General features: G+C 41.1%; 1 protein-coding gene across 1 annotated transcript; it reads left to right on the top strand.

Annotated features, from left to right (window-relative positions):
* The first annotated feature begins 122 nt into the window (after positions 1-122).
* Positions 123-16,478, top strand: frmpd2 (FERM and PDZ domain containing 2). The gene is made up of 28 exons (XM_072373403.1): positions 123-243; positions 382-545; positions 1,043-1,108; positions 1,209-1,388; positions 1,537-1,612; positions 3,368-3,449; positions 3,807-3,963; positions 4,083-4,154; positions 4,293-4,467; positions 4,659-4,794; positions 5,236-5,374; positions 5,760-5,912; positions 6,126-6,311; positions 6,388-6,547; positions 6,705-6,900; positions 7,409-7,509; positions 7,706-7,786; positions 8,007-8,114; positions 8,398-8,514; positions 9,492-9,673; positions 9,821-9,919; positions 10,639-10,732; positions 11,065-11,150; positions 12,889-13,084; positions 14,263-14,477; positions 14,891-14,957; positions 15,042-15,259; positions 16,406-16,478. Exons 1-27 carry the CDS (start codon positions 123-125, stop codon positions 15,077-15,079), a joined length of 3,447 nt encoding a protein of 1,148 aa, XP_072229504.1. The 3' UTR covers positions 15,080-15,259; positions 16,406-16,478.
* Positions 16,479-27,604: the final 11,126 nt, after the last annotated feature.

The raw sequence follows: 27,604 nt of genomic DNA, 5'->3' as shown, positions 1-27,604 counted from the left end.
TGCTGTATATATGAAACTGAACACCTTAGTTTGTGAAACTGCAACAAAAGAGAGCTTATAACTGTATTCATGCCAACACTTGGATATACTTATGCAGGGGCAGTTGTGTGTATATCAGCAGGATGGGTACATTTGTGACCCTGGCAGAAGTCTTGGAGGCCCGGGGTTCACCACTAGAGGAGGATGAGGTGTGGTGTCTGCTGCTCGCCACCACCGACACCTTACTGGACATCTCCAAAAAAGGTGAGGAGTTATCAGCTGCCATTGAACTAATTTCCTTTTCTTGTTTTAGGCAAAGGCTTTGGGGTTAAATAATGGCAACCAATAAGAAAGTTGTCAAAACGTCTTGGTGACCAGTTTGTGGTCTACTCCCTTGTTTAGGTTTAGGTAACCTGTGCAATGTGCTGAGCCCAGGCTCAGTGCTGCTGTCAGCCAACGGAAACCTGGCCTTCAAGAGCTGTACGCGATATGAAGACGTGGCCTCCTTCACAGCCCCTGAGGTCCAGCAGGGCCAATCTGCCTCCACCAGGGCTGCCGCTGAAAAGGTCGGAAACTCTGTGTTAGAAAAATTCTCTGTAAAATTAGGCTCAGAGTCGCTGGATACGATTAATTAACACAAAACATTTATTTCTTGCAAGAAAGAGACAAGTCCGCACAAATCCACACAACCTGTCGGGAAGACCGCTCAGAGTTGTCTCCCGACCAAATGGTGCTCCAGCTATTTATGTTGTTTATGCTTGCTGATCACACAATGTTATGAGAAAAGGCGCTTTTCTCACCATTCATTATTATGGGAAGGAACATAAGAGGTGCTTCTCACCAGTTAATATTATGGGAAAGACTAGTACCAGAGTCAAAACTCTTTTGCTTGAATCATAGAAGGTGAACAGATGGAGGGACTCTTCTGTCATAGTATAACTATATAATTTTTCCAACACTCTGGAAAGCTTGTAGTTCCCAAGGGCTGAAGTGGAAAGCAAATTCAATACTTTTCGATTCTGATTACTTGTTGTGAAAAATTTAGTGCGTATATGTTCCTCAGATGGTCGTGTACTCACTGGGGATGACTCTTTATTGGTGTGTTGACTATCATCTACCTCAAAACCAGGTACATTCCTTCCCTTGCCAAATCTTGCTTACAGCCATTCTTTCATGTTTCCAGAGGTTGCACATAATCCATTTTGCTGTCGCCCGTTTTTTCTCCTCAGCCGGTCCAGATGAGCCCTGAGCTGGAGGGTTTGCTGCTGAGCATGTGCGAGGATACGGTGGTGAGGAGGACCGACCTGCTGACGGTGCAGGAGACCTGCGAGCTTCACCACAAGACCTCCATGCTGCCTCCTGCCGAGCGGCTAATTAGGCAACTGGTAGAAGATGTCTACAGAAACTCAGTGAGCGGTGATTCATTTGTTTAATTTATTTTCTGATGGCGAGGCAAGTTCGGGTTTGGTTTTCAGTAGTTCAGTTTGCTCTCATACTTGAGTTCTTTGAACACCATCTCTGCTTATTTCTTTGAGCTGGACAGTGATGTCTTTGCAGGTTGATCATGTGTCCATGACTGAAAACGGATCCCATCTAACAGACCGCAGTCAGGTGGTCAGGGACAGATTACACAGTAAGAAACTGATCCTATTTGTCAGAGGTAAAGTTTGACTTTTTTCAGGAATGTGCTTATTGGTTTTCTTGCCAAGAGATGAGGAGATCGATACCACTCTTATGCTCGCCGAGTAAAAAAATAACCCTGTTTCCAAGAAAAAGTCGTAGTAGTAGTTGCTTGGAAGGCTAGAAAGTGAGCCCTCTTCTCACTTGATGTAGGACTTCAGTAAGCATTTTCCTGGGCTAATAGTCTCAGTTGCTTTTTTTCATGTTGTCAAAATCTAACTTTGTTAGAGTTAAGGTTGAAAACATCAATCAAAAAGGTGATAATGGTGAGCCTGACTGAAATTTAATTTTAATCGAACAACTCATTACACAGAAGGCACTTAGAATGGAAAGAAGGAATGGTAAACAAATGTATCTAACATCATCCCTACACTATGTCTCTAACATGTCAAACAAGACTGTAGTGACTTTAAGTTAGCATTAAGTGCAAACCGCTACCTCAAATAGAGCTTTTCGGACAGAAATCTAAGCAAGAGGGGAACAAAGAAAGGCAAGGAATGTGGCACATGTCCTTTTTTAAGGTAGCATTATGTTTAATTTTCAAAGTGAAAAGCACGTTTGCTGCACACATTTCCAAACAAGTTAAAGTAGCAATAGCCAAAATGCTAAACTCAAGATCTCAGAATAGTAATTTACAAACCAGTGGGTAACTTCATTATGAATGCATCCATCCTTTTTATTGAATTAAAGAGGAAACAGCTTAGTAAGCTAAGTCACTTAAATGGGCCGCAAATTGTCATATCTTGTTTCTTTAATTAGTGCATAAGCTGAAAAGCTGTGGATAGCTGTTTTCTTCTGCACCAAGTCTTTAAGCTGGGTTTACCATCTCTTAAAGTCTAGACATTTAATTGTCTGCAAATATGTTAACATTATACTGGACATATGGACATAGTTAACAATGATAGGGATCTTATGATTAAAATGACCAAAGCACACGGTTTGTGTGGTCAGATATGCTACGCTGAACAACACTTCCTATAGAGGATGCAACGTTGATGCGTTGGTCTGTTTAGACGTCATATTGTATTCTCTGGGGCTATTACTGTGGGGCTGTTGTGTGCACAGACTCTGAACAGACCCTGCCAACAATGGCACTTAGCAGAAGTAACAGGAGAGCAATTCTTATAAGATGGCACTTCTGTCCCAGCAAGTCTCTTCACATTCTCTATACTTAGCACTCATCATATGATGCATCAAAGTGCTTCAGAGTCAGTGTTAAGCTTTTGACACAGGCTAGCCGTTACCCTCTTTTTTCTACTCTTTGCGTGAGAAGCAGTTGCAAATCTACCTGATGCCCCTTGTAGCTTATATACCACTATAATTTCTAACTGTAGACTGGTGGCAGTCTGTTAGCTTTGCATGATGAATGGAAGCAGAGACGCTGAACAATACATGAAAAGTTCACAAATGAGTTAAAACATGTTTTTTTTCTCCCATATGTGGACAATTTGCTAAGAAAATTAACAAGTAAATTTTGCTTTTATCCTTTATGCTAAGCTAAGCTAGTTTAAGCTAATAAACTGCCAGTTGGAGCTTCATGCTCAGCACACAAATTGAACAAATATCAATCCCTTCCCATTTAACTCTTTGCAAGAAAGCTAATAAGATAAAAAATAAACTTTGTCAAACCACAACTTAGATTTCTGCCAAGCCTAATATTTGAAGTTTTAATGCTTGTCAAGAAATTCCACACTAATTTTCTTTTCAGAAGGTTCTTTTACCAACTCGACATGGACGCTGAAGAAGAAGATTCCCAGAACACTCTCGTCTTATCCAGTCGATTCCACAGGGTATGAAGTCTAACTGTATTTCATACATCTTAGAGCGGAGATTTTTGGAACATAACACACAGCATAAACCCATTTACTCTTTTCAGTCACAGTACAAAGCAACTCACTGTGAAATTGTATTTTGTTTACTTGTCAGTCAACCAAATTCAATTTAAACTTACTGGCTCGCATGAAAAAAAAAAACAGTATGCAACAGTAAAGAAAAAGAAACGCACTACGTAAGACGGACCAACTCTGAACTACAGCATCTGAGAAGGTTTCTTCCAGTAAAATATATACTGTTTGGTCATAAGTCATTGTGTTAGTGACAGGTCTCGCCTTTCATCAGACTGAGAATAGAAAACTCCCTTTCTTCAGGATTCCCTTAGGAGGTCGACTCAGAGAGAGTTACACCAGCTGCCAGCACCTGAACCGCAGCCACTGTAGTCCATACATGGATGGTAATCAGAACGCCAACTCAAGATCCCTCACACAGTTTGAGTCCACGATGAGTCTGAATAACAAGAAACTGAAGGTGAGATGGGTTTATATATGTTGTTTAGTGTCATTAAAATGCCATAATGATAACAAATTTACCTCAGAACACATGAGTTTAACAATCTATTGCCCTAATACTTTCCCTTTCTTTTGCAGGACATGGGTCCTGAGTTTATTAGAGCATTAGATGAGCCTGTGGTTGTCTTGGAGCTGCCTGTATCCATATTAGTGAGTTATTGTCAAAAGAAAAGTCCTTCTGACAATTTGGCGGGGTTAAATTTACTCTTTAACTTGCCTGTTTATCTGTCTTATTAAGTTACACTCTTTACCAGTATACTTTGCACAACCTATTGTCCCTCTTCACAGTCAAGGAAGGGGAAATCTCCAACCACCCACAGAGAGCTTAGTGTGGTGATGCCAAACGGCCAGAGCATTCTGGTCAAGTGCGAAGTGAAATCCAGAGGAGGGGACGTCTTTGACATGATTGTGGCTCACTCAAACCTTTTGGAACATTTCTACTTTGGCCTTGCTTACATTGATGGTAAAAGACTTTTAAAAATGACTGAGTGAGTGTGTAGAGAATCGTAAGGTCAGCATGTTTATAGGACATTGCTGAGAACAACTGTAAGTGGATGTGATAACTTGTATGGGACTTTGTGGCACGATGGTATCTTATGAGTCATTCCTTATCAAGTCACTTTTCCTCTGGTCTTTTCTTTATTCTCTGGTCAGATAATGAGTTTTTCTTTGTGGACAATGATACCAAGATTTCCAAAGTCGCTCCCGATACTTGGAAGAAAGTGCCTGCAACCACCTTTGTCCTTTTCTTCAGGATCAAATTCTTTGTCAATGACATCGCTCTTCTTTTGTAAGTTTTTCTCGACCCTTTTCAAGGGAGATGGGGCTGGATGTTTGATTCCAGGAATCTGAGTTCTATTGGGTAGCGTTTATAAACTGCAGCTAAGTTATTGATGAAACAATGTCCTCTGATGGCGGGCAGACGAAAGGTTGACCAAAGCTAATTTTCTCCGTTTCAGTCAGAAACCGCTCAGATAATGCCTGGGGTCAGTGTTATGGCTAACGCCATTAAGCCACCCCTGTTTGCCTTCTGACATTTTCAGCTCAAATCAGTTGCTAAAGTTGTTAAGATGTCATCTATGTGAGCTGGCGTGGCATTCCCGATGACCGCCCTGTATTCCTCTCCTGATTGCAATATAATTAACTTCCTGTCATGAGAAAACAAACCTTGTTGTGCCGACATAATGAGACAAGTAACGAGTACTCAAATGTGTGCGATCTTCTCCATCAGGCACAAACAGACCCGTCATCAGTATTACCTCCAGCTCAGGAGAGACCTTTTAGATGACAGGCTGTCCTGCCATGAGGAGACTGCTCTGTACCTGGGAGGTCTGGCCCTGCAGACAGAGTATGGAGACTGCATGCCTGAGGTTGTGCATTCAAAGCAAAAATAAAAGTTTCAAGTTGAGTGTCTCACAAGAGATGACATTTAAAGAAGGATAGTGAACTGACATGATAATGGTTATGAAATCCTTACTTTTGATCCCTAGAATGTCATATCATACCCTCCATTAATATCTTATGAGATAAATTTAGTTTCCAAACTTGACATATGACATAATGGATAATTTTCTTTGATTGGACAAAGCTCTTCCACACCCATAGAGGAGGCACTTTTTCAATGCAGACTACATTTCCCACGAGCCCACGTTCTATTAAAAGCTTGTGTTTCAACATCAAAAGCATGGTATAACACTGTTAAATTTAAAATGTGTTGTTTTATGTTGTTAAAAAAACTAATTCTGTTCTGTTTAGGTGTACGGTAGGAATTACTACCGGCCTGATCAGTATGTCTCCAAGAGTGTCATGGAGAAACGTGCCTTGCCTTGCATTCAAGGGGAGCTGCTGCGACTTCACGCCAACAACGCTCAGATGCTCACAGATGAATCGGAGCTTGAATTCCTAAAGGTTGAAAAACAGTCTTGATTTTGACTATTCGCGTGACAATGCTTCATCTATTGTACGATCTCATTTCCAAAGTGTTGGGACCCTTTGTGAAATGTAACTAAAGCATGTCTCATAATCTAGTGTTTCGTTTCCAATTTCTACACAGCATCCCAACCTTTTTTTTGGAATTAGGGTCGTATATAACTATGACTACTATTCTGTTTACCCCTGTAGGTGTGTCAGCAGCTGCCTGAGTATGGCGTCCTGTTCCACCGTGTGATGCGGGAGAAAAAGCCTTTAGAAGGAGAGATCATCCTTGGGGTTTGTGCCAAAGGTGTCATCGTCTATGAAGTTAAGGACGGCGGCAGATCCACCGCTCAGAATTTCTACTGGAGGGAAACGGCAACTATCTCCTCTAACGTGAGCTGGTAGTAAGAATTTATTCACCTGATTGTCCTTTCGTGCTCTAAAAAGTCTTCCCTCGTGTTTTTTGCAGAGGCGTAAATTTGTAATAGAGTGCCGAGGCAGCAAGAAGAAGTACACCTTCATCACAGAGAGGTCCAAGATAGCCAAATACCTGTGCAACCTCTGCTCAGCTCAGCACAAGTTTAACAATGAGATGAATTCCCGCCAACTAAGCCACAGCCTTGTCTTAGGTAGGTTACTGAAGCCCTGTTTTTGAGGTGCAAATGTCAGTCGTCAGCCTCCTGAACCGTTCTCATCTCCAACAACCTTGTGATATTTAGCCAAAAAGACACCCATTCTGCTAGTTGGCAGATCCTACTTACCTTTTACTTATCCGTCTTTGTCCAGAGGACAACATTGTGCAATATGCGGCGGTGTGCCGCGCTCACAGCAACCAGCTCAAGTCTCTCTCGTGTTCTGAGACGCCGCAAGATGACAGCGGTCTGACCACACCTCAGGAAGAGTCCTTGACCAAACTGTGTGATGACGTCACAGCGAGAATCGAGGCCCGAGTAAAACATCTGAGGTATTTAGTTGTCCAGTTGTTTTAATTAGCACAACTCTGTGTTTAAAACACAGATGAACCGACGACTATTACCACTTAAATAATGCTGATTATCTTCTAAAGATTGTGAGTTTCAAGGTGTGGAGTATATTAGATCAGAAGTGCAGTAGAAATGGGCAGGTGTTAAAAGCCTGAGTGACATTTACAGTTTGTAGGAACAGATCACAAACCAGAGGAATGGTGTGAAGGAACATCTCTGTGCCGCAACTTTTCCAACTCCTAACTCACAGGGATCTGCCTCCAACATCTCGGTGGCACACATTACCACAGCGCACCTTCAGAGGTCCGCGCCACGTTGGAGTAAAACAGGAAGTGACAAACGAAAAACACAAATCACGACACCAACTATTGCCGTTGAAAAACAGTTTTTACCCCGCCCCGAGTATCGTTTCCAGATAGCGTGAAAAGCACAAAAACAATGGAGGCCTTTATGAAATTTCTGTAATTCATTTTCACATTTTCCCCCCTGGATGTGTTTCCTTTGCAGTACCTGTTCCAACAGCCTGCGCAGCAGCACTAGTATCCGTTCCCCGGCGTGCTCTCCAAGGAGTGGATCTGAAGCCCAGTCTGGCTCCCCAGCAGCCAGAGGTACAACATGACCGAGCATGCAGCTCTCTGCTTCCACAGCTAACAATCTACATATACGGTTCACCTTATGTGCTCTAGTGCTAACAACCGAGCATGTAGTTTCCCCCCAAAGCATCTCAATGTGGAAAACAGTTTGTGTGAAAGAAAGCCTTTGCTGCCATTAGTTACTGATGTTATTCAACTGTATGACTCGCAGAAACTCCACCTAAACTGGGGGCATCATCAGAGAGAGAAGTTATATGTGTTTCCTTAAAGAAAGATCCAAAACTCGGCCTGGGTAAGACGATCACTGCTTCTATATGTGCATAGTATCATAATACCCGCTCTGCTTCATATTTAGACTGTATTTGTGCTGTGGACGCTGCTTGATTTTGACTGGCATTTCTAGGTGAAGCACAATGAGGACATGCTAAGGAATATCACAGCACTGTGACTTGTTTGAACATGACAATCAGAAGGTGCATAGTTTCGTGAGTTTCTGATTTATGTCCATACAGGCATGGTGATAGTTGGAGAGGAGACAGTAGGGCGGTATGACTTGGGCATCTATATTGCCTCCATAGTGCCTGGTGGACCCGCTGATAAGGATGGACGCATCAGAGCAGGTAGAGACTCACATGAGCCATTTTTTTTACTCTATGTTAACAAACACTACTTGATATTCCACTTTTAGTTTAATACATGACTTTGTTTTCCCACAGAGGAATAAAAAAAACAACTGTGGTTTATTTCCGTGTATTTTCAAATCGTTTTGGTGCAAACTTGGACATGGGTGTACTTGCATGGTGCTTGTCCCTAGAATGCATTGTTAAAAAAGTGAAAAGAAAGAAAAACAACAGAAAGATAGTATCTGAAAATTGCAAAAATTGCCTTTCCTTTTGCTGTCAGGCGGTCGTCTGATCTCTCTGAACCACGTCAGCCTGGAGGGCGTCACTTTCAACGAAGCAGCAGAGGTCATGCAGAGGAGCCCTGAGGAGGTGCAGATCATCATCTCACAGCCAAAAGGTGCTCTGTGCGGACATGTGCGGCTCTAAGGGGGATGGTGTTGTGGCTGCGCCTTGTGCCTTCTTTTGTTTGGCGTGTCATGTTATTCATTGAGTAATTAGCTTATTCTACTGATTCACCTGCTCTCTTTTTAAAAGGTGTAAAAGTTTCTCAGTGGTGAACGATACTTTTTTCTTTTTATTGTAGCCCTGGGAGTAGCCTACTGTTTCATTGCCTTTTGTACAGTTCAGTTCAATCGTCTCTGTTTCTGCTAAATGCCAGTTTGTGATGACTAACCTTCCACTAAAGGTTCAAATCAATTCCAGCCTCAATTCTCATCAAATAAGGCTTCATGTTTATGTGTGTGTGTGTGTGTGTGTTAAATATGCTATTCTAAAACTGAGAAAACAGGCTAACAAAAAGTTGTGTCCTTTACACTTCCCCTTATCTTTAAAATACAAAAAATACAGAAATAAAATTCTAATAAATTTTCTTCACACGTCTCTTACATTTAGATGGAGTAAAATAAATTGATTCAGACATTAAATAAAATAGATATAGCTTAGGTGTCAGTAAGCTACTCTTATGTTAACCTTAGCCTAGCTTGTGTGCTCGCACTTAGGAACAACGGTTGCACATAAAACAATTGTCCTTTAAGCATGAGTGATTATGTCTGTCTGAAATTACTTTCAGCCTCAGAAAAATTACTATAATTTGAAAAATGTGCTTTTGGTCTCCTATCCAAAAGTTAGATGGTGTTTATATTTAAAACTAAACAAAAACTAGCAACTGGTTAGCTTAGCTTTACACAAACACTGGAAAGCATATGAAAATCGGTTATGTGTAAAGATGGCAAAGTGCACTTTTATGAGTTCCATTACGTGTGCCTAGGCAAATATGAGAATGGCATCAATCTACTGTGTAGATGTGTGTACTGTGTTAAATACTGACAGCAATAGCAGAACTGATTCTTGCCCCCCCCCCCCCCCTCCGCGCAGTTCCCATCAGTCCCAGCATTATGCGTTCTCCTGTGCTGCGAAAGTACGAGTCCCAAACCACGCTCATGACAGACGCACGGTCAAGAGACGACAGTCTTGAGGAGATTGCTTCAGTTATCATGACGCCAAAGACCAGCAACAGGCTGAACGTGCCCCGTGAAGTACGAGTCCCCAGTACGCAGGTAGAGTCGTAAAGATGTTAATCTCAATAGTTTTCTTTATCATATATATTAATTGAGGTGGTGTATATGCGTGATATGGCCTTTTCATGCTCACTGCATGCTGTCAGACAGACTCAAGGTATTTTTCAATGTCTACACCGGCTTTAGGACGGCTGCCCTCTGTCCCCCTCACTGAACTGCGTGAGGCCGGAAGAGATCGCTGTGGAGCTGAGGAAGATATCAGGAAACCTGGGCATCAGCATCTCTGTGAGTTTTTGTCCACACAAAAACAAGTGACTGTATGAATGTATGAATGTGTATGAATGTTTGAGCCCAAAATGGCAAGTTTTAAAGATGTCTGGCATGGCAATTACACAGAGCTCAGCTTTTGGAAGTACTGCTTTTGGTATCAGCTTGCAAAACCCTTTATCCATCCAACTGATATGTTTACAATGCAAGACTCTGATTTGAACATGAGGGAATGAACAGTCAGGGAGGATAACTGGCACAGTGACTCATCTGTAGCGGTAGGGTCATGAGGTTAGACTCAAGCTGATTAACATTTGTGGTCTGACAGGATTAGAGAGACACAGAAGGAGTTACCTCATTTACACAAACTACTGCAAAAAAATAAATACCATAGTATAAAATTAAGTGTTTCTTAATCCTAAGGTCTATTCTCTATCGTGAATTACTTAACTATTAGTAAGTCAGTAGTCACAAACTATAATCCACTGTATGTCAACCTAAGTTTGACTATCTAACATTCTTTGGGATAGTTTAATTTGTCAGATGAATGTGGCATAGTACTGAAGTATGAGTCTAAGCAGTACAGAGGAGGGAATGAAAACAGTCAAGTCGCTGAAAATTCACTTTAGCCAAGTACTTGAGATGCTACGAACACCCTTAGCAACATCTTTCTCAGGATATCACCAATAGTATCACAATGTTGAGAATGAAAGTTGAACCTCTGCTTGATCGGATAGGGTGGCGCAAACACTAACCTTCCCAATGGAAGAATCTACATCAAAAGCCTTGTTCCAGGGGGAGCCGCTGAGAAAGACGGACGTTTACATTCAGGTAAGAAAGTTCAGTGTATGTGGAGGAAATGGAACAGTTTACAGTGTTCTTTAGTACTGACGGAATTGGACAGCAAGAGTGTGACAGTTTCATCCACTCACCCTTCAGGAACAGAATACTTTAAGTAATATAAAGCCTTCGTTTTTCTGTAAGCTGGGAAAATTAAATAAACATCAAATAACGGGCGCCATGAAGGCGTTATAACTTGAATATTAAACATGACATTTGGATGATAAATAGAGGAATCAGCAAGAAACCCAACATGAGATACAGGTTATATTTGTCATTTTATAACTCTGAAATGTCTATTTGTCACAATGCTTTTTTCACAGGTGATAGACTTCTGGAAGTGGATGGAGTTAACTTCCATGGCTTTACCTACCAGCAAGCTGTGGAGTGTCTAAGTAAAACTGGGGAGGTAAAGCACAGCGTATCACCAACATACCTATACATGTGAACGATGATGATAAGCTGTTAGCTGTGCCAAGGGTGTGGGGGACTTTTTATGTTTTTATGTTATTAAAAAAAGCTCAATTCCGAAAGAGCTGGGATGCCTTGTAAAAGGTATATATAACCACGATGCAATGATTTGCAAATGTCATCAACAATCTTTCATTCGCAATAGTACATAGAAAACATATCAAATGATGAAAGGGAGACACTTTCTATTTAATGAAAAATATTAGCTCATATTGGATGGGATGGCAGCACAAAATCTCAAAAAAGTTGAATGGGGCCATCTTTACCACTGTGTTGCATCCCCTCTTCTTTCAACAACAGTCTGTGAAATTCCGGGAACTGAGGAGACCAGTTACTGGACCTTTGGGAGAAATGTCGTCCCATTTTTCACTGATATAGGATTGAAGTTGCTCCGCAGTCCTGGGACTTATTAGACATATATCATGATTCATGATGTGCCAAAAGATTTTAACTGGAGAAAGGTTTAGATGGCAAGTCAGTCCAGTACTTGGACTCTGATGATGCTGTCAGAGATGCACTATGTGGTTGAGCATCGTCTTGCTGAAATATGCAAGGCCTTCCCTGAAAAAGACATCGTCTGGATGGGATAATGTGTTGCTCTGAAACCTGAATATACCTTTTTAGTATTTCTGGGGCCCTTTTTAGATCTGCAAGTTGCCAGTTCATTAGAAACTAATGCACCCCCATACCATTGAAGACAAAAGATTTGGAACTGAACGCTGATAACAAGCCAGATGGTCTCTCTGCTCTTTAGTTTGGAGGAAGCAGCGATTTCCCAAAAAGAATTTAAAAGTTTGACCAGTCAAACCACAAAAAACAGTTTTCAACTTCGCTTCAGTTCATTTTAAATGATGTTCACACGTGGCTTCTTCTTCTTCTTCTTCTTTGAGCTTTAAGCTGTATTTGTGGACGTCACGGTGAACTACGTTCACACACAAGGATTTGTGGAAGTGTTCCCGAGCCACACAGTGATTTCTGTGATTGAGTCATGTCTGTTTTCACTACAGTGCCAGCTGAGGGCCCCAGGCTCGCATGTACACCATATTGATTTTTAGCCTTGTCCCTTCTGCACACAGATGTCTCTAGATTCTTAGAATCGAATTGAAAATTCGAAAACCCCAAATACGTTCATCTACTCACCGAGAACAGTTTGGCGAAAGTCGGCGTCCTGAGCTGCGTGTGGATGAAGTCGTCCCTGTAGAGGTGTGTGTAGAATTCCCTCCGTTAGCTCTCCCATAGCTGCAAGTAGCCACATAACAGTAGCTATGTGCTAACAGAGCAATAGCACACGTTCGTTCATTCATTCGTCTTAAAGTATTGGTGAAATAAAAACAGATAATGCCTTATTTAGAGGCTGCATCGTCTAAGCCCCACTCACTCCGTTATATGGATCTCCAGTTATCTAAATATCTTCCGAAGGACGCCGACTTTTGCCAAACTGTTCTCGGTGAGTAGATAAACGTATTTCATGCCAGAAATAAGGTGTAGGTTTAAAAATACCGGAGTTCCCCTTTAGCATTCAGCTCAAAGCAGTGCAGTGCAGTCCAACAACGTCACATAGCTGCTAGCTTTGCTCCAGGCTCTTCATCTGATGGACTGGATCAGTCTCGGCTGTCATAACTCTCAATTTCCCATCTCATTCTGGTCCGCTCCATTCCCCTTCCCGTTTTTTTTAGGTGGTCTACTTGGTGGTGGAGCGGGGATCAGTCAACCTCCCCAAGGTTTCTGTCAGTGGCGACACCTGCAGCAGTGTGTCCAATCAGAGCCTCAGTCCAGTCACCAGCCATCCGAGACTCAACAGCTGCTCGTCCGTCAGTACTCCCCCAAGCACGATATCTAACCGACCCAGATACTACAGCTTTGTTACTGATGGTAGGACACCTCAGCACAGGTTCAGACCTGTGAACTTAAACGCACAAAATACATTTATTCAGGTGCCTCAAAAGTGAATGACCCACTGGTTGCCAAAACCAATTTTTTTTCCAGCCACATAAGCACAAGTGGCTGGACTCAAAATGTTCCCCACATCACACTAGTGAGGAAAATCCTGTATGAGAGAACCCCAAATTCCTGACTAGGCAGCAGGGCTAGTCTGACTGCTTCAGGGTGAACTGCACTTCATCTTGATGTACCTTACTGACCCTGGCTTCCCTCCTCTTATCCCCCTGGCTTCCCTTATCCTTTGACTAGTCTATTTATAGCCATCTTCCTACACCTACTCCTCTGAAAAGCAGACAGGTGGATCCCATTTGGTCCCTTTTGGGAGTCGATGATCTAGAATCTTTTTTACTCGTCTTTGTGTAGGCCAGGTCTATCAGTCAGTCTTATCTGGTTCCACTTTACTAATAGAAAGCGTGTTTATGAAGGACACCAACATCATGAAAATGTTCTGGCTAAAATCTGAACACAAACTCCTTTCTGCTTTAATAATCTAAGCTAAGATAAGTTAAACTGAGCTAACCAGCTGCACGTTGCAGACAGGTGTGAGAGTGACGGGGACTGTGACAGCTCTCCTCTCCTCATTTCTACCCTCAGATGTTTGGTGGATTAAGTGATATCACTATACGAACCAGTCCAGGTTGTGTGGAGTGGCAAGATATAAGATTAGACTGTGAGTTCGTCATTTATTGGAAGCCGTGTGGGATTTTTATAGCCAAAGGAGATGATTTTGTAAGCGTCGTCGCTGGCAAACATACACATTGGAAAGAACACATAGACACTTGAGCTCGTTCCGAAAACTTTGTGAGCCGAACACTCCTACCTCCTGCTCAAATACCCCGATCAGCATTAATTATTTTCTAGTTTGTCACTCTAAACTCACAAACTCTGCACTGTGGGTGTTGTAGGATGATATATCATTTAGTTGTAGCTATAGAAATATGAAAATAAAAAGAAATGAATGAAAAAGTATCTGCTTCCTCCCCTGCTGGCCTCCTATTTGCCTCTTCTTTCCAACCTGAATTACCTCCTGGCCTCCATACGTCTGCACCATGTTTGACCTAATCATTGTCTCTTTGATGTTCCTACCCTCCTGGCTCCAAACCCCCAAGATAACACCCAGGAAGTGACTTTGATTAAGAGTGCCAATGGCCTGGGGTTTAGTTTTCTGATGTGCGAGCTGGATCCTCCCACTCGGGACTTTGGGAGCCTGGTCCGGATAAAGGAGCTTTTCCCCGGCCAGCCCGCAGAGCAGAGCGGCAGAATACAGGAGGGAGATGTTCTGTTAGCCATCAACGGCCAGTCACTCAAGGAGCTGTCCTATCCAGTATGTGCAGAATGAGGTTTATTCATCATTTATGCCATAAATAATCTCCTAATGAACTTAGAGGACATAACATATTTTCATCCACCTCTTAATTATGGATTATTATACTGTTATATGATTACTTGTAATTACTTGAGGATAGATTAGTATTGCATTAGTTTTCTATAGATAGAATTGATTGAATGTACTGTGGATGTAGCTCATTGTTTCCTTTTACTGGAGATCCTGGAGATGAGTTTTTCTTCTCATGTGATGCTTTTATTGTTGTTTGATGATCTTCTCTGTCCTAAAGTTCTAAGACAAGTTTTTTTTCTCACCATGAATCTTTGGTCTTTAAAATAATGTTTAAGATCCTATACGAGAGAGAGAGCACATCCTGATTTTCTGACCATAGTTTTCTTCTCCTTCTGCAGAAAGTGCTAAAGCTCTTCAAGACTTCACCAGCTGATGTTCGACTGACTCTCTGTCGACCAGCACCAGGTAAACACGCACAGATAGTCGGACTTGTACGCACATAAACGCGGTTGCTTGTGCTGATTCGCCTCCCTCGTCCGTGCCCCGCAGGGATTCTTCCTTCCATGGACCAGTTCACCTGCACATGAGGGATGTCCCAGAGTTGTACAGCGTCCAGCATCAGTGGATGTTCAGAGGCAACAGCGTGCTTTCTGATGACGCAGGAAGTGGGCAAAGAGACTGATGGGAGCACGGCTGATGAAGCTGTTCTGATCAGTTGACAGGTGCATTAAGCCGATCTTATCAGCGGACTCCAGCACAGCAGAAAGGTCAGCGGTGTTCCCCAACGTGCTCTAATGTGACTCGACAGAACACAGTGCAGCTCGACCCCGTCGACAGACAGCTAGTTAGAGGCCAACCCTTTCTTGCTCCCAACTCTTCAGTTGAGAGACAATGGCGTCAGTTCCGAAAGGAGAGGGAATCCCTAAGTTGTGCTTTTAGACATGTAGGGTTTAACGTGGAGCCCAGCTGACTCTGGGCAAAGGCAGGGTACACCCTGGCCACACAGAGACAAACAAGACAGACAACCATGCATACTTACTCCTGCAATCAATTAAATAGTATGCACAGAGAGAACATTTCACACAGAAAGGCCCCAGCCAAGACGCGAACCGGGAATCTTCTTGCTGTGAGGCGACAGCAGCAAAGCTTTCCACAACATATATTTAAAAATGCAACACTATAAAACTGAATGTGAATTCAAAGCCTAACAATGATGTTTTCCTAACCTTGACAAAGTCCACTTTAACCTTTAACCAAGTTCACGAACAGTGTAAAATAGCAGAGGGAAGGAAGTAGCAATAAAGCCAAAAAAAACAAAGTGCCATGTCCCATGCTGGGGCCTCGTGTTCTGGTATCTACCTCCTTCTGTCCTCTGACATCCTTCCATAACCTCCAGACGTACAGAAGGAGGTTTTTCTGTTTATCATTGGCACCGTCAGTTCATCACTCACTCTCACAGAAAGACGAGTGGCAACACGCAGCAGTTTCCTGTGCGTTGAAAACGTGATCAAGGGCTGCTGGCGAAGTGTCAGTCTTGACTAAGGGATGGAGATTGTGCTTTAGAGTTGTGACTTGTCTGATTGCCTCCTTTTAATACTCGAAACCACAGAAACTTTTTCCTGTTTTTTTTATTCTTTCGGACGAAGTACCGACGTTTCCTTTGTGTCTGCACAGCTGATTTCTGGAGGGGATGATCACAACTGTTTTTAAGACTCTTTGGTGGTCCAGAAGGATGGACCTTTGACACAACATAGATGCTGTGTGAAGACATAATGTGATTTAGTTTGATATGACAGGTGGTTAAACTGTTTGTTGATTCGATGCTGTTTGTTTTGTTCATATTTTCTGGAACTATTCAAGTCAAACTTAACAGTGAAGCTTTGTCTTGTCTGTTTCGTTGGCAATTCGAGAAGACAAAGACGGGACTGAAGAGCGGAAAAGTTGGAGGCTGAACGTGCGTCACAGAAGGGAAGACCACAATTATGGGTAAGTGGCTGGATAAAGAGTAATATGAGATTGTTTACATGAGATTAAGTTTTGTTTGACTGTACAGTCACAAACACGTTTGCTATAGAATTCCTTTAGAAAATGAAACCCATATTATATCAACAAAGACAGAAAATTACGTTCATGTTTCAACAGCAAAAAAAGTCAAAACACAATGTAAATGTGGACAGCCCTGCCGTTTTTACATTATCCACAAGGTGGCAGCATTTCCCAACATGTGACAACACCATCGTTGTATTTCAGACTGTGACCATCAGTGCTTCTCAGTCCACAAAAGAAACAAACATCTAATGATGTGACTGTTTTCCCATTTCCACAGGATATCCATAAAAGTACGAAAAGAGGATGACCCCAAGAGAAGAAGATGACTGAAGTAAATAAATGAATATTTTTTTAAAAAGCTCATGCTCAACTGCTCGTTCTTCATTAAAGACGGTGCAACTTTCATCAGACTTTGTTTCTCCCAGAACTTCTTTGTCTACTTCTTCTAACAAGGCGCACATTGTGTACGCAAAGCCACATTTTCTCACCAAAAACAAAAGCCATTAAACTGAGTCCGACCTGAATATGGATGATCTGTTCCCAGAGATCCATTTAGTATGTGAACAAACTAGGAAACACACACAACTCCCTGGGTGAGGAGCCAGCAATGGCCCCTCGTAAATAAGGGTTCCTGTATTTTCTGTGAAACACAGCGGTGCATCTGGATCCCATCAGAGCTTGTGTTCCCTTTGCAAATGATCCCAAATGTTTCTAATTATGCCAGTGAAATCGGCACGAGGCTGTGTGAGCACGTATGTGTGTAGTCGCCCTGACGGACACGCACACCCATGCGCTGGCCTCTGTTTGTTCGTGAGCGGGGCAGCAGAGGTGGACAGCATGGTCCTGACCCCTGCACCCTCTTCTCAGGCCACTGCTCGTAGTGATGAGTGAAGGATGTGGTGAAGATGATTATTTTTTTGTTGTCTTTCGAATGATTTCCATCCTGTTGAGTTGAGCAATGTGCTTAAAATGAAAAAGCACATATACATATAGTCTCTACAACAGTAGAGACCTGTTTGGATTTGGGCGATTTTGATGTTTATAATGAGCCTTTGCTATGCAAAACCTGCATCATTTTACATCAGACGCTTGATTCTAAGAGTGCAAATCACCAGCATTTAGCATAAAAATTGCTAAATTTAGCATAAAAATTGCTAAATGCTGTGTGGCTTCCTCTCAGCTCCTTAGTACACAGGACATAACTGCAAGCTCCAGTGAGTCTGAAAAGCAGTGAGCTGTGACTCTCGTATGTGTGGCCAGAAATGTCCATCCATGTGTGGCCCCTTGTTTGGTCAACAAGCTCGCAGGCGAGGCCACAGAGTTTCAGACAAATCAGTATTAAGTTTGAATTAACGGATGCCCTGGTAACCTCTTCATAAAATAAGCTAATGTTGTGTTTGGTGCATTGCCATGAAAATAAAAACTAGCAAGCTAAGCCACTTTAAGACGACAAAACACAACACCAAATAATCTAGTATTCTGGAGTTTTGCAGTGCAAATGATATAATAACAAACTGAGATAAGGCCGTTTGGCAACTTTGTGCGAAGCCGTTATCTTAGCCAATGACAAGGCCACAGCGTTAGCGACTAACTTTTGAAGATAGTGGAGCTGTCGTTGCACTTTTTCTCAGAAACTTATGGAAAGCAAACAAGAGCTAGAGTAAGACTGACTTTCCATTTGTGTGTGTGGTCAGTAACAGAGTTTAACATGAAGGCTACTTGCCTCTGTGTCTGCCAAATTATACTCACCTTTTTTAGACTACTGAGAGAAGTGTGCTGACAGTTATCTTATTTCTTGTTACCCTTTTTTTTCTCAAATAGTCTCAGAGCTAAGGGGAAACAGAAGCCATCCAGCTGAAACAAAGACGCTGAAAAAGTTGCGATGAAAATTCGGATCTTCCTGGTTCTTTCGGATATCCAGAGAGTATAAGACTTAAACATTTGCTGTCTAACCGAAACATGCCAGTTCAACCAAAAATCATTTCTCATACCACACTTTATTTCCAGGTTTGAACAAACGCAAACAGAGCTAAAGTTGGTTTTAGCTAAATTAGCATGTCTTACATGCTGGGGTGGTGGGTCTGGCTTTGTGACGTTGGCCAAAAATGGATAGTAAAAAAAATAAAAAATAGAACAAAAGCTACTTCTCACACGGGATCATCTGCACTTAAACCTCACAAGTGTTAAGTGCTATGAATACTGAGTAAATGTGACAATTTCCCACATTGTAGTGTGGACTCAAACCAAAGATGCAAGTCTTGCCATGCTGTTGTCTTGCCATCATCGAAAGAAAAGAGAATTGACCGTGAGATGCTGGCTCCTATAACAAAAAAACACATTAGTTAATTGTTCTACAATGTGTCTATAACATGCACATGGATTACCTACAGTCACATGCTGGAGCTCCATGACCCCCAAAGTAACACCAACTGGAGACATGGGTGGTGATGCAGTTTGGCAGGCCTCAAAGACCGTTGTCTACGTAACAAGGAACTGTGGACAATTCAGATTTTCCACTGCAGCCACAGAGCAACATCCAGAGGCTCCGGTGAATGCTTGGGGATAGCACGCATCGGGCCTTTTGCCGATGTCACCCCTCGCTCAGCTTTTTCCTCCAATTAAACTGATTGTGCTAACGTGTAAAGTGGACTGTCACGATTAAAGGTACGCCGTGTTGTTTTTCAGAACGGTTTGAAATCCATCACCATGACTGCAGTTTAAGGCATCTACTGACACAAACTGTGCGCTTGGAAAAATCCACCCCAGCTCTGTTTGAAACAAGGAGGGGAACTCATCAAATCTGACTTATTGCTGGTGAGAGAAAAAGGATATCCTAACAATAATTATATCCTGACTAAAATGGGTCCATATTAAAAAATCATGATATTGAGAATTGTACATTTCAATGAAACTGTTGACCAAAGAATTCCACATTTCTGGAGGGAGCTGAAAAGACAAAGGGCACTGAAAAGGTAATTGAGGGGGTGTCAGTGAAAAGGAAGCAGTCAAAAGGGAATAAAAGTTCAATATGTCAAATAGACGAATAGAGGGTGAAGGAGTAAGTGGGGGGTGTATTCATATGTGCATACACATGCTTTCAGAGAAAATGAGAGCATCAAAGGAAAAAGTAGAGCTGCTCAGCTCACTCCTAATGTGTCAACACAGTTCAGTGTGGGAGGTTGCCCGAGGGGGGACGCTGCCTGACACACAAGGGAGAAATTCAACAGCTCTTTCAACGGAAATCCTCATCATACATCTCCACCGCTTTAGGAAAGCAAAACAACTTAACCAGAAGACCCCAGTGCTGGAACCGGGGGCTGTGGTTTGTTGCTATCCATAAAGCGGAAAGGATCACGAGAGGTTTATTCATTTTAGCGACAGGAATCCAATACGTCATGTGTCAAAAGTGAGGAAAAATATACAGTATTCAGACAATATTCAAAGTTAGTCGGAGGCTGATAAGATTTCTGTATCAAAAAGCTAAGCGATTGCTTTTCTAGACGAGACTAAATGCTCTTGATGAAAGAAACATTCAGATCAGCCGATAGAACTTGAAGAAATGTTGACAGGATCCAACTATCGTGGGAAAGGTGACTGTAAAGTATCTTATGCATATGTTCTTTATCAGCAAGGCCAGTTTCACGCTTGGTTACACCCATTTACATCTGGGAGCTCGACACACTGCTGGCCCCTCCAATTTAAAGTACATTAATGCAGTTAATGGGGGCATGTCAAAATCTCCCAGCAAATCTTCATCTTGGGACAAAGATTACTGTATTTAGATGTTAAAAAAACAGTTTTGCCAAAAAAACAGAAGATACATGGGACCATTGTATAGTTCTGAGTGTAGTTTTGCTCTATTCCTGCAATTTTAGGCTTGTGAATAGCACAAAATTCCCTTCATATTTTGCCTCAGAGACAAAACAGCCACAATCACTCCTGCTTTCACCAAAAGCCTTTCGGTTGGCTCATTCAGCTGTTAGTCTGGAGTGTTTTTGGAAGCATCAGCATGACCAGTCAGTGTTATCGGGGTCTTCTGATGCCATAAACCAGGTTTTTCAGCTCTCACTCAGCGCCTCTACCCAGAAGAAAACCATCTGTTTAAAAAGATCAAACTGCCAAAAAGCAAAGAGACTACTGCAGAGGTACAGCAGAGGTACAGCAGACTACAGCGCCCAATGTTTTGGATGCTTCAAGGCCAAAACTCTGGTAGTGAACTTACAAGAATGGTATGTGTAACAGTGGACAGAAGAGTAATCAGGCTTTAATTTGCCTGAGTTCCATTACAGTGATGATAAGACCAGAAGGATGAGGTATTGTGTGACAAATTAACCCATTTTTCCAGATGCCTTAATGAGGCTTACATGAGGGGAAGAAGCCTTGTGTTGCCAAAAACACAGGAATCTACCCGTTTCAGATCATGGAACTTCAATTAACACAAGAACCTATTGGTAAAGTACTAATATGTTTAGATATCATACAAATAAATGCCACTGCTCCACTTATTGTTGCTACAGCTATTCAGTCTGCTGTAAAACATTTGAAAATGTGACATTTGCATAGATAAGGTTCATAAGAAAAAAAAACAACAACAAAACATTAGTATTTAGGATAGTATGATCTGATTTATGATACTATGATCAGAGAGAGTTGGGATATTTCAGCTAGTATGAGATTTAAGTTTAAATTTAAGTGTAAATACAACTGCAGTTTTACTGTCAGAGACTCGCAGCATTTTTACCTTATATTTCATTTGTGGGTTTTGCATGGTATTTGCTGTGGGATTCCAAATAACAGAGCACTGTATCAAACTAATTGCTTTAACTACAAAAAATGGGCAGATGAATGCACCACACTCCTCTGTAACTTTAAATCCACTGGTTTTAAAGTTATGGTCCAAATGGTTTAAACCTGATGTTGTGCACCTCCATGACACCTCAGAGTCAAATCATAATTACACCTGCAGTTTAACTATTTGTAAATTAGTGTATTTTTCCCATACATTCAACTGTTCAACTCTATCTTTTGTTCCGAGCAGAGTAAACAAAACATAGAGCAGAGCCATACAGTACAAAGTGTACGAGTGTAGCAACTGAGTATACAGTCATGAAACCGTATACTTGTGGGGGAGAAAGAGAGCAGCAAAGACCCTCACACTGTAATAAAATGAAGTGAGGTCAACAGATATAATTCAATTTTTGAACTTGGTAAACAGTCAGTAATATGTTGCTAATTACTAATATTGGTTGTTCCTGATTGATAGCTTTTACAAGTTAGGCCAGTTCTATCCAACAAATGAACAAGATCCTTGAATTTGTTACATATATAATGTTAGAATCTTTTACATATTTTCTAGCACATGAAAAAAACCCCACAACATACGCATTTCAATAAGTTTAACTATTGTCACTGTTGGGCAATGGGCAGAAACATTGCATGTCCAGAACTGCAATTTTTTCAGGAAATGTTTTAAAAAGAAATCCCTTAATATAAAACAAACAACAACAAAGAAAGACAACTGTGTTGTCAAAGTTTGGTCTCTGTATATGGGTCATTATTAGTAACAGGGTACCATAATCAAGAAGAATTGGTGTCCATGCATAGCATCACTTTGTCATCAGTATACAAATTATCATGCAATTTTTAGCTGTGTGTCTCCTCAGTTTTACCTTTCATCAAATAAAGTTGTTGACAATATCTTATTATAAAAGATAATATAGTATTACCAGGCCGCTTAAGACACTTAAGACTGCTTCTACATATCTCAGGTCTCTTATTTAAGAAGGAAAGGAAGTGGAGATATGAGATTTTGGAGACATTTTGAGGTTTTTCTGGTACTTGTGATTGGAGCATTATTTACGGAACCACAGACAGATATAAAGGGTGACCAATAGAATCAATTTTGTGAAAGAAAATTATGAATTACGGAGATAAAAGAATTCTGCTAGCAGCGACAGTATATGTAAAGGTTTCATAGGTTTCATTACTGTCAATTAAGTGTTATATAAAGGGTGTGGTTAGAATGTATAAGATATGATAACTACAATAAATGGGTTAGTCATGGAGTAAAAGTAGGTGTGTCTTATTGTCTGTGGGACTACAACAAGTCCTTCAATCAATACGACCATAGGCTATGTCATTCCAGATAGCCTATGTCATTATCAAGGCTTTTATTTAAGGAGCCCCACAGTCTTAAGGAGGAAGGTGTGACCGTGTAAGTCTTCATGTTACGACCAAAAAAGGATTACTGTCTCCTCTCTTCTGAAGTTACATTCAGTCAATAATGTTTCCTTGTTGGCTTTAGGCAATAGCAACACTTGGTTAGGGTTGGGAGTAAAACTAGTTGGATGCGGTTGGAAAACGATTGTGGTTAGGGCTAAAATACATTCTTCTTACAATGCAGTTATTGCCCTCATGAACGTCTTTTTCACACTTCACCTGCAGTCACTCTCACGACAACTCTTTTAAATAGATTTTAGGTTGTGTCTGCCGGCATGAACATACAACCCTTGAGTAGGTTTTAGGGAGAAGGACAGTGTCTTCATGACATTTTCTGGCAACTTTTGTCATTTCAACAAACAAAACTGATAGTCATCAGCTGGACGTTACCAGACTGATTTTGGAAACCATAAAGAACGACAGCAGGGAAGGATTACCTTAAGTCTTTGACTGTTCTATTAATCCTGCGAGCAAACAATCAAACCAAACCAACCACATAATCTCTTTGGTGGAGGTGATTATGTCAGTTAAATACACAGCACAATCAAACCTTACTTGGCCTCTAAAAGCAAGTTTTGCTCCTTGGAAAACTAGTTGTGTTAGCAGAGCAAATCTGCTGCTGAATGAGGCACGCTCCATTGCAGCTTTACAGTTTAAATCATGATGTAGTACAGAAAAGAAGACAGGGAGATAAATCAATGCAAGTACTTTTTTTTTAAAGTAGGAGAAGGTAAATGAGCTGCACTTTTTTCTGCATAGTGAAAGAATTCAGGCAAAAAAGTTTGCAAAATATTATGCAGTACAGAGCTTCATCTGTTTGATTAGATTTCATGTGGAAACTGTGGACAGAACACAGCTTCAGGATGCACCCAGCAGAGATCGATGACGATAGATAAGATGAGCTTATGATGAGCTTATGATAGAGGCATTGTAAACCACTATAATTTTTGTGTGTGTGTGTGTGTGTGTGCAGGAGTGGAGTTATGTCCTCTGTGTGAAAGAACCTTATGCGGCACATTGTGAAGTCAACATTTACTCTCTCAGCAGGGTGGCATGAGCATCCCCACATGAACAAATGAGTTGAAACGCATGTGGTGCAACTCTCACATGTAGTGTAAAGCTCCCCCATCTGCAGTCAGAGCCTGGATCATCCAGACTCATCTTCTTCTTTCTTTTAAGGCCCCTGCTACCACCCTGTCCAGGATAAACAGACTGAGCGTGGACCCTCCACCTCGCTGCAGCAGTTAACATCAGCCTCCATGAAACGCAACAAGACCGCATCTGCCCCAGACAAGTTTTACAAGCGCAAAGCTCAATCAGCCCACCCCTTCCCCCCCCAAAGGCCCCGTGTCCTCTCCCAGAAAACTCCCCTTGGCCTCATTAGCACCCACAGCTTGAGATTTTACGTGAAGAAAATGTTGTGTTATGAGGAGTAGGGATGAAGTCCTGTTTTGGTTTTAGCAAGCTTAAAAAATGTTAACCAGCAACATCTAATGACCACCTAATAAATATAGGATGTCATTCTTATGAAGCCTTGATCATTTAAGCTGCAAAAGATCTTATCATTTGTCTCTTCTTTTGAAGAAAATTGATGCATCCATTCTCTCTGTCTGGTTAAATGCAAACAAATGTTCACGATATTCAGAAACAGCAGGTCCACCAAGGACCCTGTAGAGCGTTCATTCTGCACAACAGTCATAAAGTCAAATCTCCAGCTTAAGCCCGAGCACTATGGAGGCCCTTGTTCTGGGTCGCTGTATTTGTTGTTTAAAAAAAAAAGAAAAGGCAGCCGCAGCTATTCTTTGAAGGTTTTCCGAGCATCTTAAATTCAGAATAAGGAGGAGGTCGTCGAGGATCTAAAAAAAAAAAAGTGGTTGGAACATTTCTTATGTTTTATTTCTGTTGCAATAAACTTAGTAGGCCAGCAGTGGAGAATTGTTAAAACAGGTTTAATAACGTCACTCAAGTATCACTTCTGTTGTTGCGTTTGCTTTGCTCAGATCTGTCGGAAAAGTTGCAGACGTGCAACTTTAAACTCATGAAAGAATTACTCACAAGCCTAAACTTGATTTAAAAAAAAAAATCTGATTTGTAATTAATTAATCGAAATTAGCCACATTTTTTTTTTAATCGCATATAAATATTTGACCTGAGAACAGTGAAAAGCATTTCTTTTACATGGATTTTAGTATAGCATTGAATAATGACTGAATACATACAATACAATACAATACAACAAAACGTTGTTTTTTTTTCAAGGTGGTACTTGACCAACTGTGCTCTTATCGACGCTTCCATTTTTTTTAATGCTTTTTCATGGACAGGACAGATAAAAAGAGACACAAAGCAGTGAGACGGGGAATGACACGCAGTAAAATGCCGTCCAATGTGGGATTTGAACCGGAGCCGACTGCAGCAAGGACTGTGGCCTCTATACACGGGGCGCCTGCAAAATTTCCCATCGACGGGGCCAACCAAAGCGGTCTCATCAGCTTCTTTGTTCAAGTTTGACTGTTGTTCACTGTGGTTTGTTGTTGTCTGAAGTTACTTGGTGCTCCAGTATAATCGGTATAATCGGTATGCCTGAAACTCTGCAAAAATAAGTGCGATTAAAATGCGTTAATTTTTTTTAACACATTAATTTTTGTGTAAATAATTAATCTTAATTAATGCCTTAAAGAATACAATCCTGATTATTTGTCCCTCTGCTCTGTCTATGCCAGATAATGAAGCTGTTGCTGATTCCAATGGCAAAACCAATGAAACATGTTTATATACTGCAGACATTTACTTTAGGTCTTTGTATCATAACTAATGAGAACAACACAACATTACAATAGAAGCATTTATCAGAATTTGTAACACAAGTTATAACCATATCATCATCGCCTCCTAGATGACGCCTTAGTTCTGTTTCAGACTTACATGGAAGCAATTTCTTCTCCAGCAAGAGAGTGTTATCAGTTTATGAAAAATTTCCAGTCAAAATCTTGGAAGTGTGCAGCCTTTCAAAATGTTACATGGAACAGCAAAAAAAACATGTCGATTATGTTGCAGATACAGTATATGGACTTCACCACACAGATACACCACATTCAGAGCCCTTAAAAAATGTAAATCAACCTCAACTGTATGACAGATAAACTTGAACATTTTGTTTCATTTTTTGTTTTGTCTTTTCTTTTTTAGCATATTTGTTAATCACATTAATCACAGTATGAAAACAGATGCAATTTCATTGTTATGAGGTCCTAATGATGATATGAAAATATAATAAAATCCTACCTTGTCTCTTGACATTTTTGGTGGCTTCTGGAGGTTTTTTGAACTTCGTAAATTTTATCTTGTTGCAACAGAAGTGGAAACATCAGTGACATAGGGCAACAGCAGCTGTGGAAAACTAAGGGAAAACTTTCAAGTGTTAATTGTGGTAATTTTTTTTAATATATACTTTATAGTCTGTAATGACATCGCATTTGCTGCTAGAAACCCAAGAAGCTGGGTCACTGGGAAAAAAAAACATTAGACACAGACCTAGGAAATGATTCTTTAATGGAATGTCTCGTCTCTGAGCAGCCTCTACCTAAGGAACTGACAAAATGAGCTTGTAGAGATGTTTGGTTCTCAAACCTTTCAAAATGGATGTTCTCATTGTTTTGTTTTGTTTTCATGTTGAATGTAAACTGTTATGTTGCCATGAAGTCCATTGATGCTAGTGTTAAATGACCAGTGTGTAATAGTTATGGTGATTTATTAACAGAAATGGAATATAATACATATAACTATGTTGTTAGTGCTATATAGTTACCCTATGAAATGAGTCGTTACGTTTTTATTACTTTAGATTTCGCCTTTTTATTTACATATATCACAGTCCGCTCTACACAAAGGCTTACCCGAAAGGACACCACTTGAGTCGCCATATTGATTCCCTAGACGGGAAAAAGGGTGGCCCAAGCGCGATTTGCCACTACTTTGCAGACGAAGAAGTCGGATGTGACGTTGTAGAAGAAGAGGAAGAAGGAGAAGAGGAAATGGTCAGAATATATTTTGGAAGTTTTTCAGTTTTGTGAAGTTATCTGAATAGACATGGCGGACCACACTCACTGTTCTCCAAAATAAACCTCTGAAGACCACGAGTCGTCATCAAAGAAACAAAAACATGACGAGTCCAAAGGATAAGTGACGCTGAAGTTGCCTGTTTTTTGCTGGAAAGGTAATTCAGCTCGGTGTTATTAATGTAAATGATAGATGTTGTTTGGTGGCTGTAGCCTGTGCTACAAACGTAACGTTTTCTCTGTGTCCCTGTTGAAAACTGTTGATTCGCGCGAGTTTCTGCACCAAAACTACTAAGTAGCTTTGTTAGCTGGTCAGAAATTACTCAGCGTCATGTTATAGAGATTATCTTCAATCGTCTCTTCCTCTTCACATGAGGCAGCAGCTGCCCATCCCGGTGTAACACTCTGCGAATGGTAATGAAAAACGTGTTAATGCTAATGCTATCCCTCTATCAGACTAAATACAAACGGCCTTTAGCCTTACATAGCTAATATTATTACCCACCTGGGGTCCACAAAACACTAATATAATGCAGAACAACTAACAGTGACATTCACTGTAAGTTATCTTTTCACAGAATTTCTAACGAAATGTAACATCTAGCCTCACAGCAAGAGGGTTCCAGGTTCGATCCCCGCCTGGGGCCTTTCTGTGTGGAGTTCGCATGTTCTCCCTGTGTATGTGTGGGTTCTCTCCGGGTACTCCGGCTTCCTCCCACCGTCCAAAAAACATGTATGTTAGGTTAATTGGTGACTCTAAATTGTCCTTAGGAGTGAGTGTGAGTG

Source organism: Leuresthes tenuis, unplaced genomic scaffold (genome assembly GCF_036924035.1).
Source record: "Leuresthes tenuis unplaced genomic scaffold, fLeuTen1.0.hap1 SCAF_20, whole genome shotgun sequence".
NCBI lineage: Eukaryota > Metazoa > Chordata > Actinopteri > Atheriniformes > Atherinopsidae > Leuresthes > Leuresthes tenuis.
This window is presented reverse-complemented; position numbering and strand designations above follow the sequence as displayed.

Coding starts and splice junctions, on each gene's coding strand:
- frmpd2 (XM_072373403.1), top strand. CDS start 123: ATGGGTACATTTGTGACCCTGGCAGAAGTCTTGGAGGCCCGGGGTTCA. Junction 8,515..9,491: donor CATCATCTCACAGCCAAAAG/GTGCTCTGTGCG, acceptor CCCTCCGCGCAG/TTCCCATCAGTCCCAGCATT. Junction 9,674..9,820: donor TACGAGTCCCCAGTACGCAG/GTAGAGTCGTAA, acceptor CACCGGCTTTAG/GACGGCTGCCCTCTGTCCCC.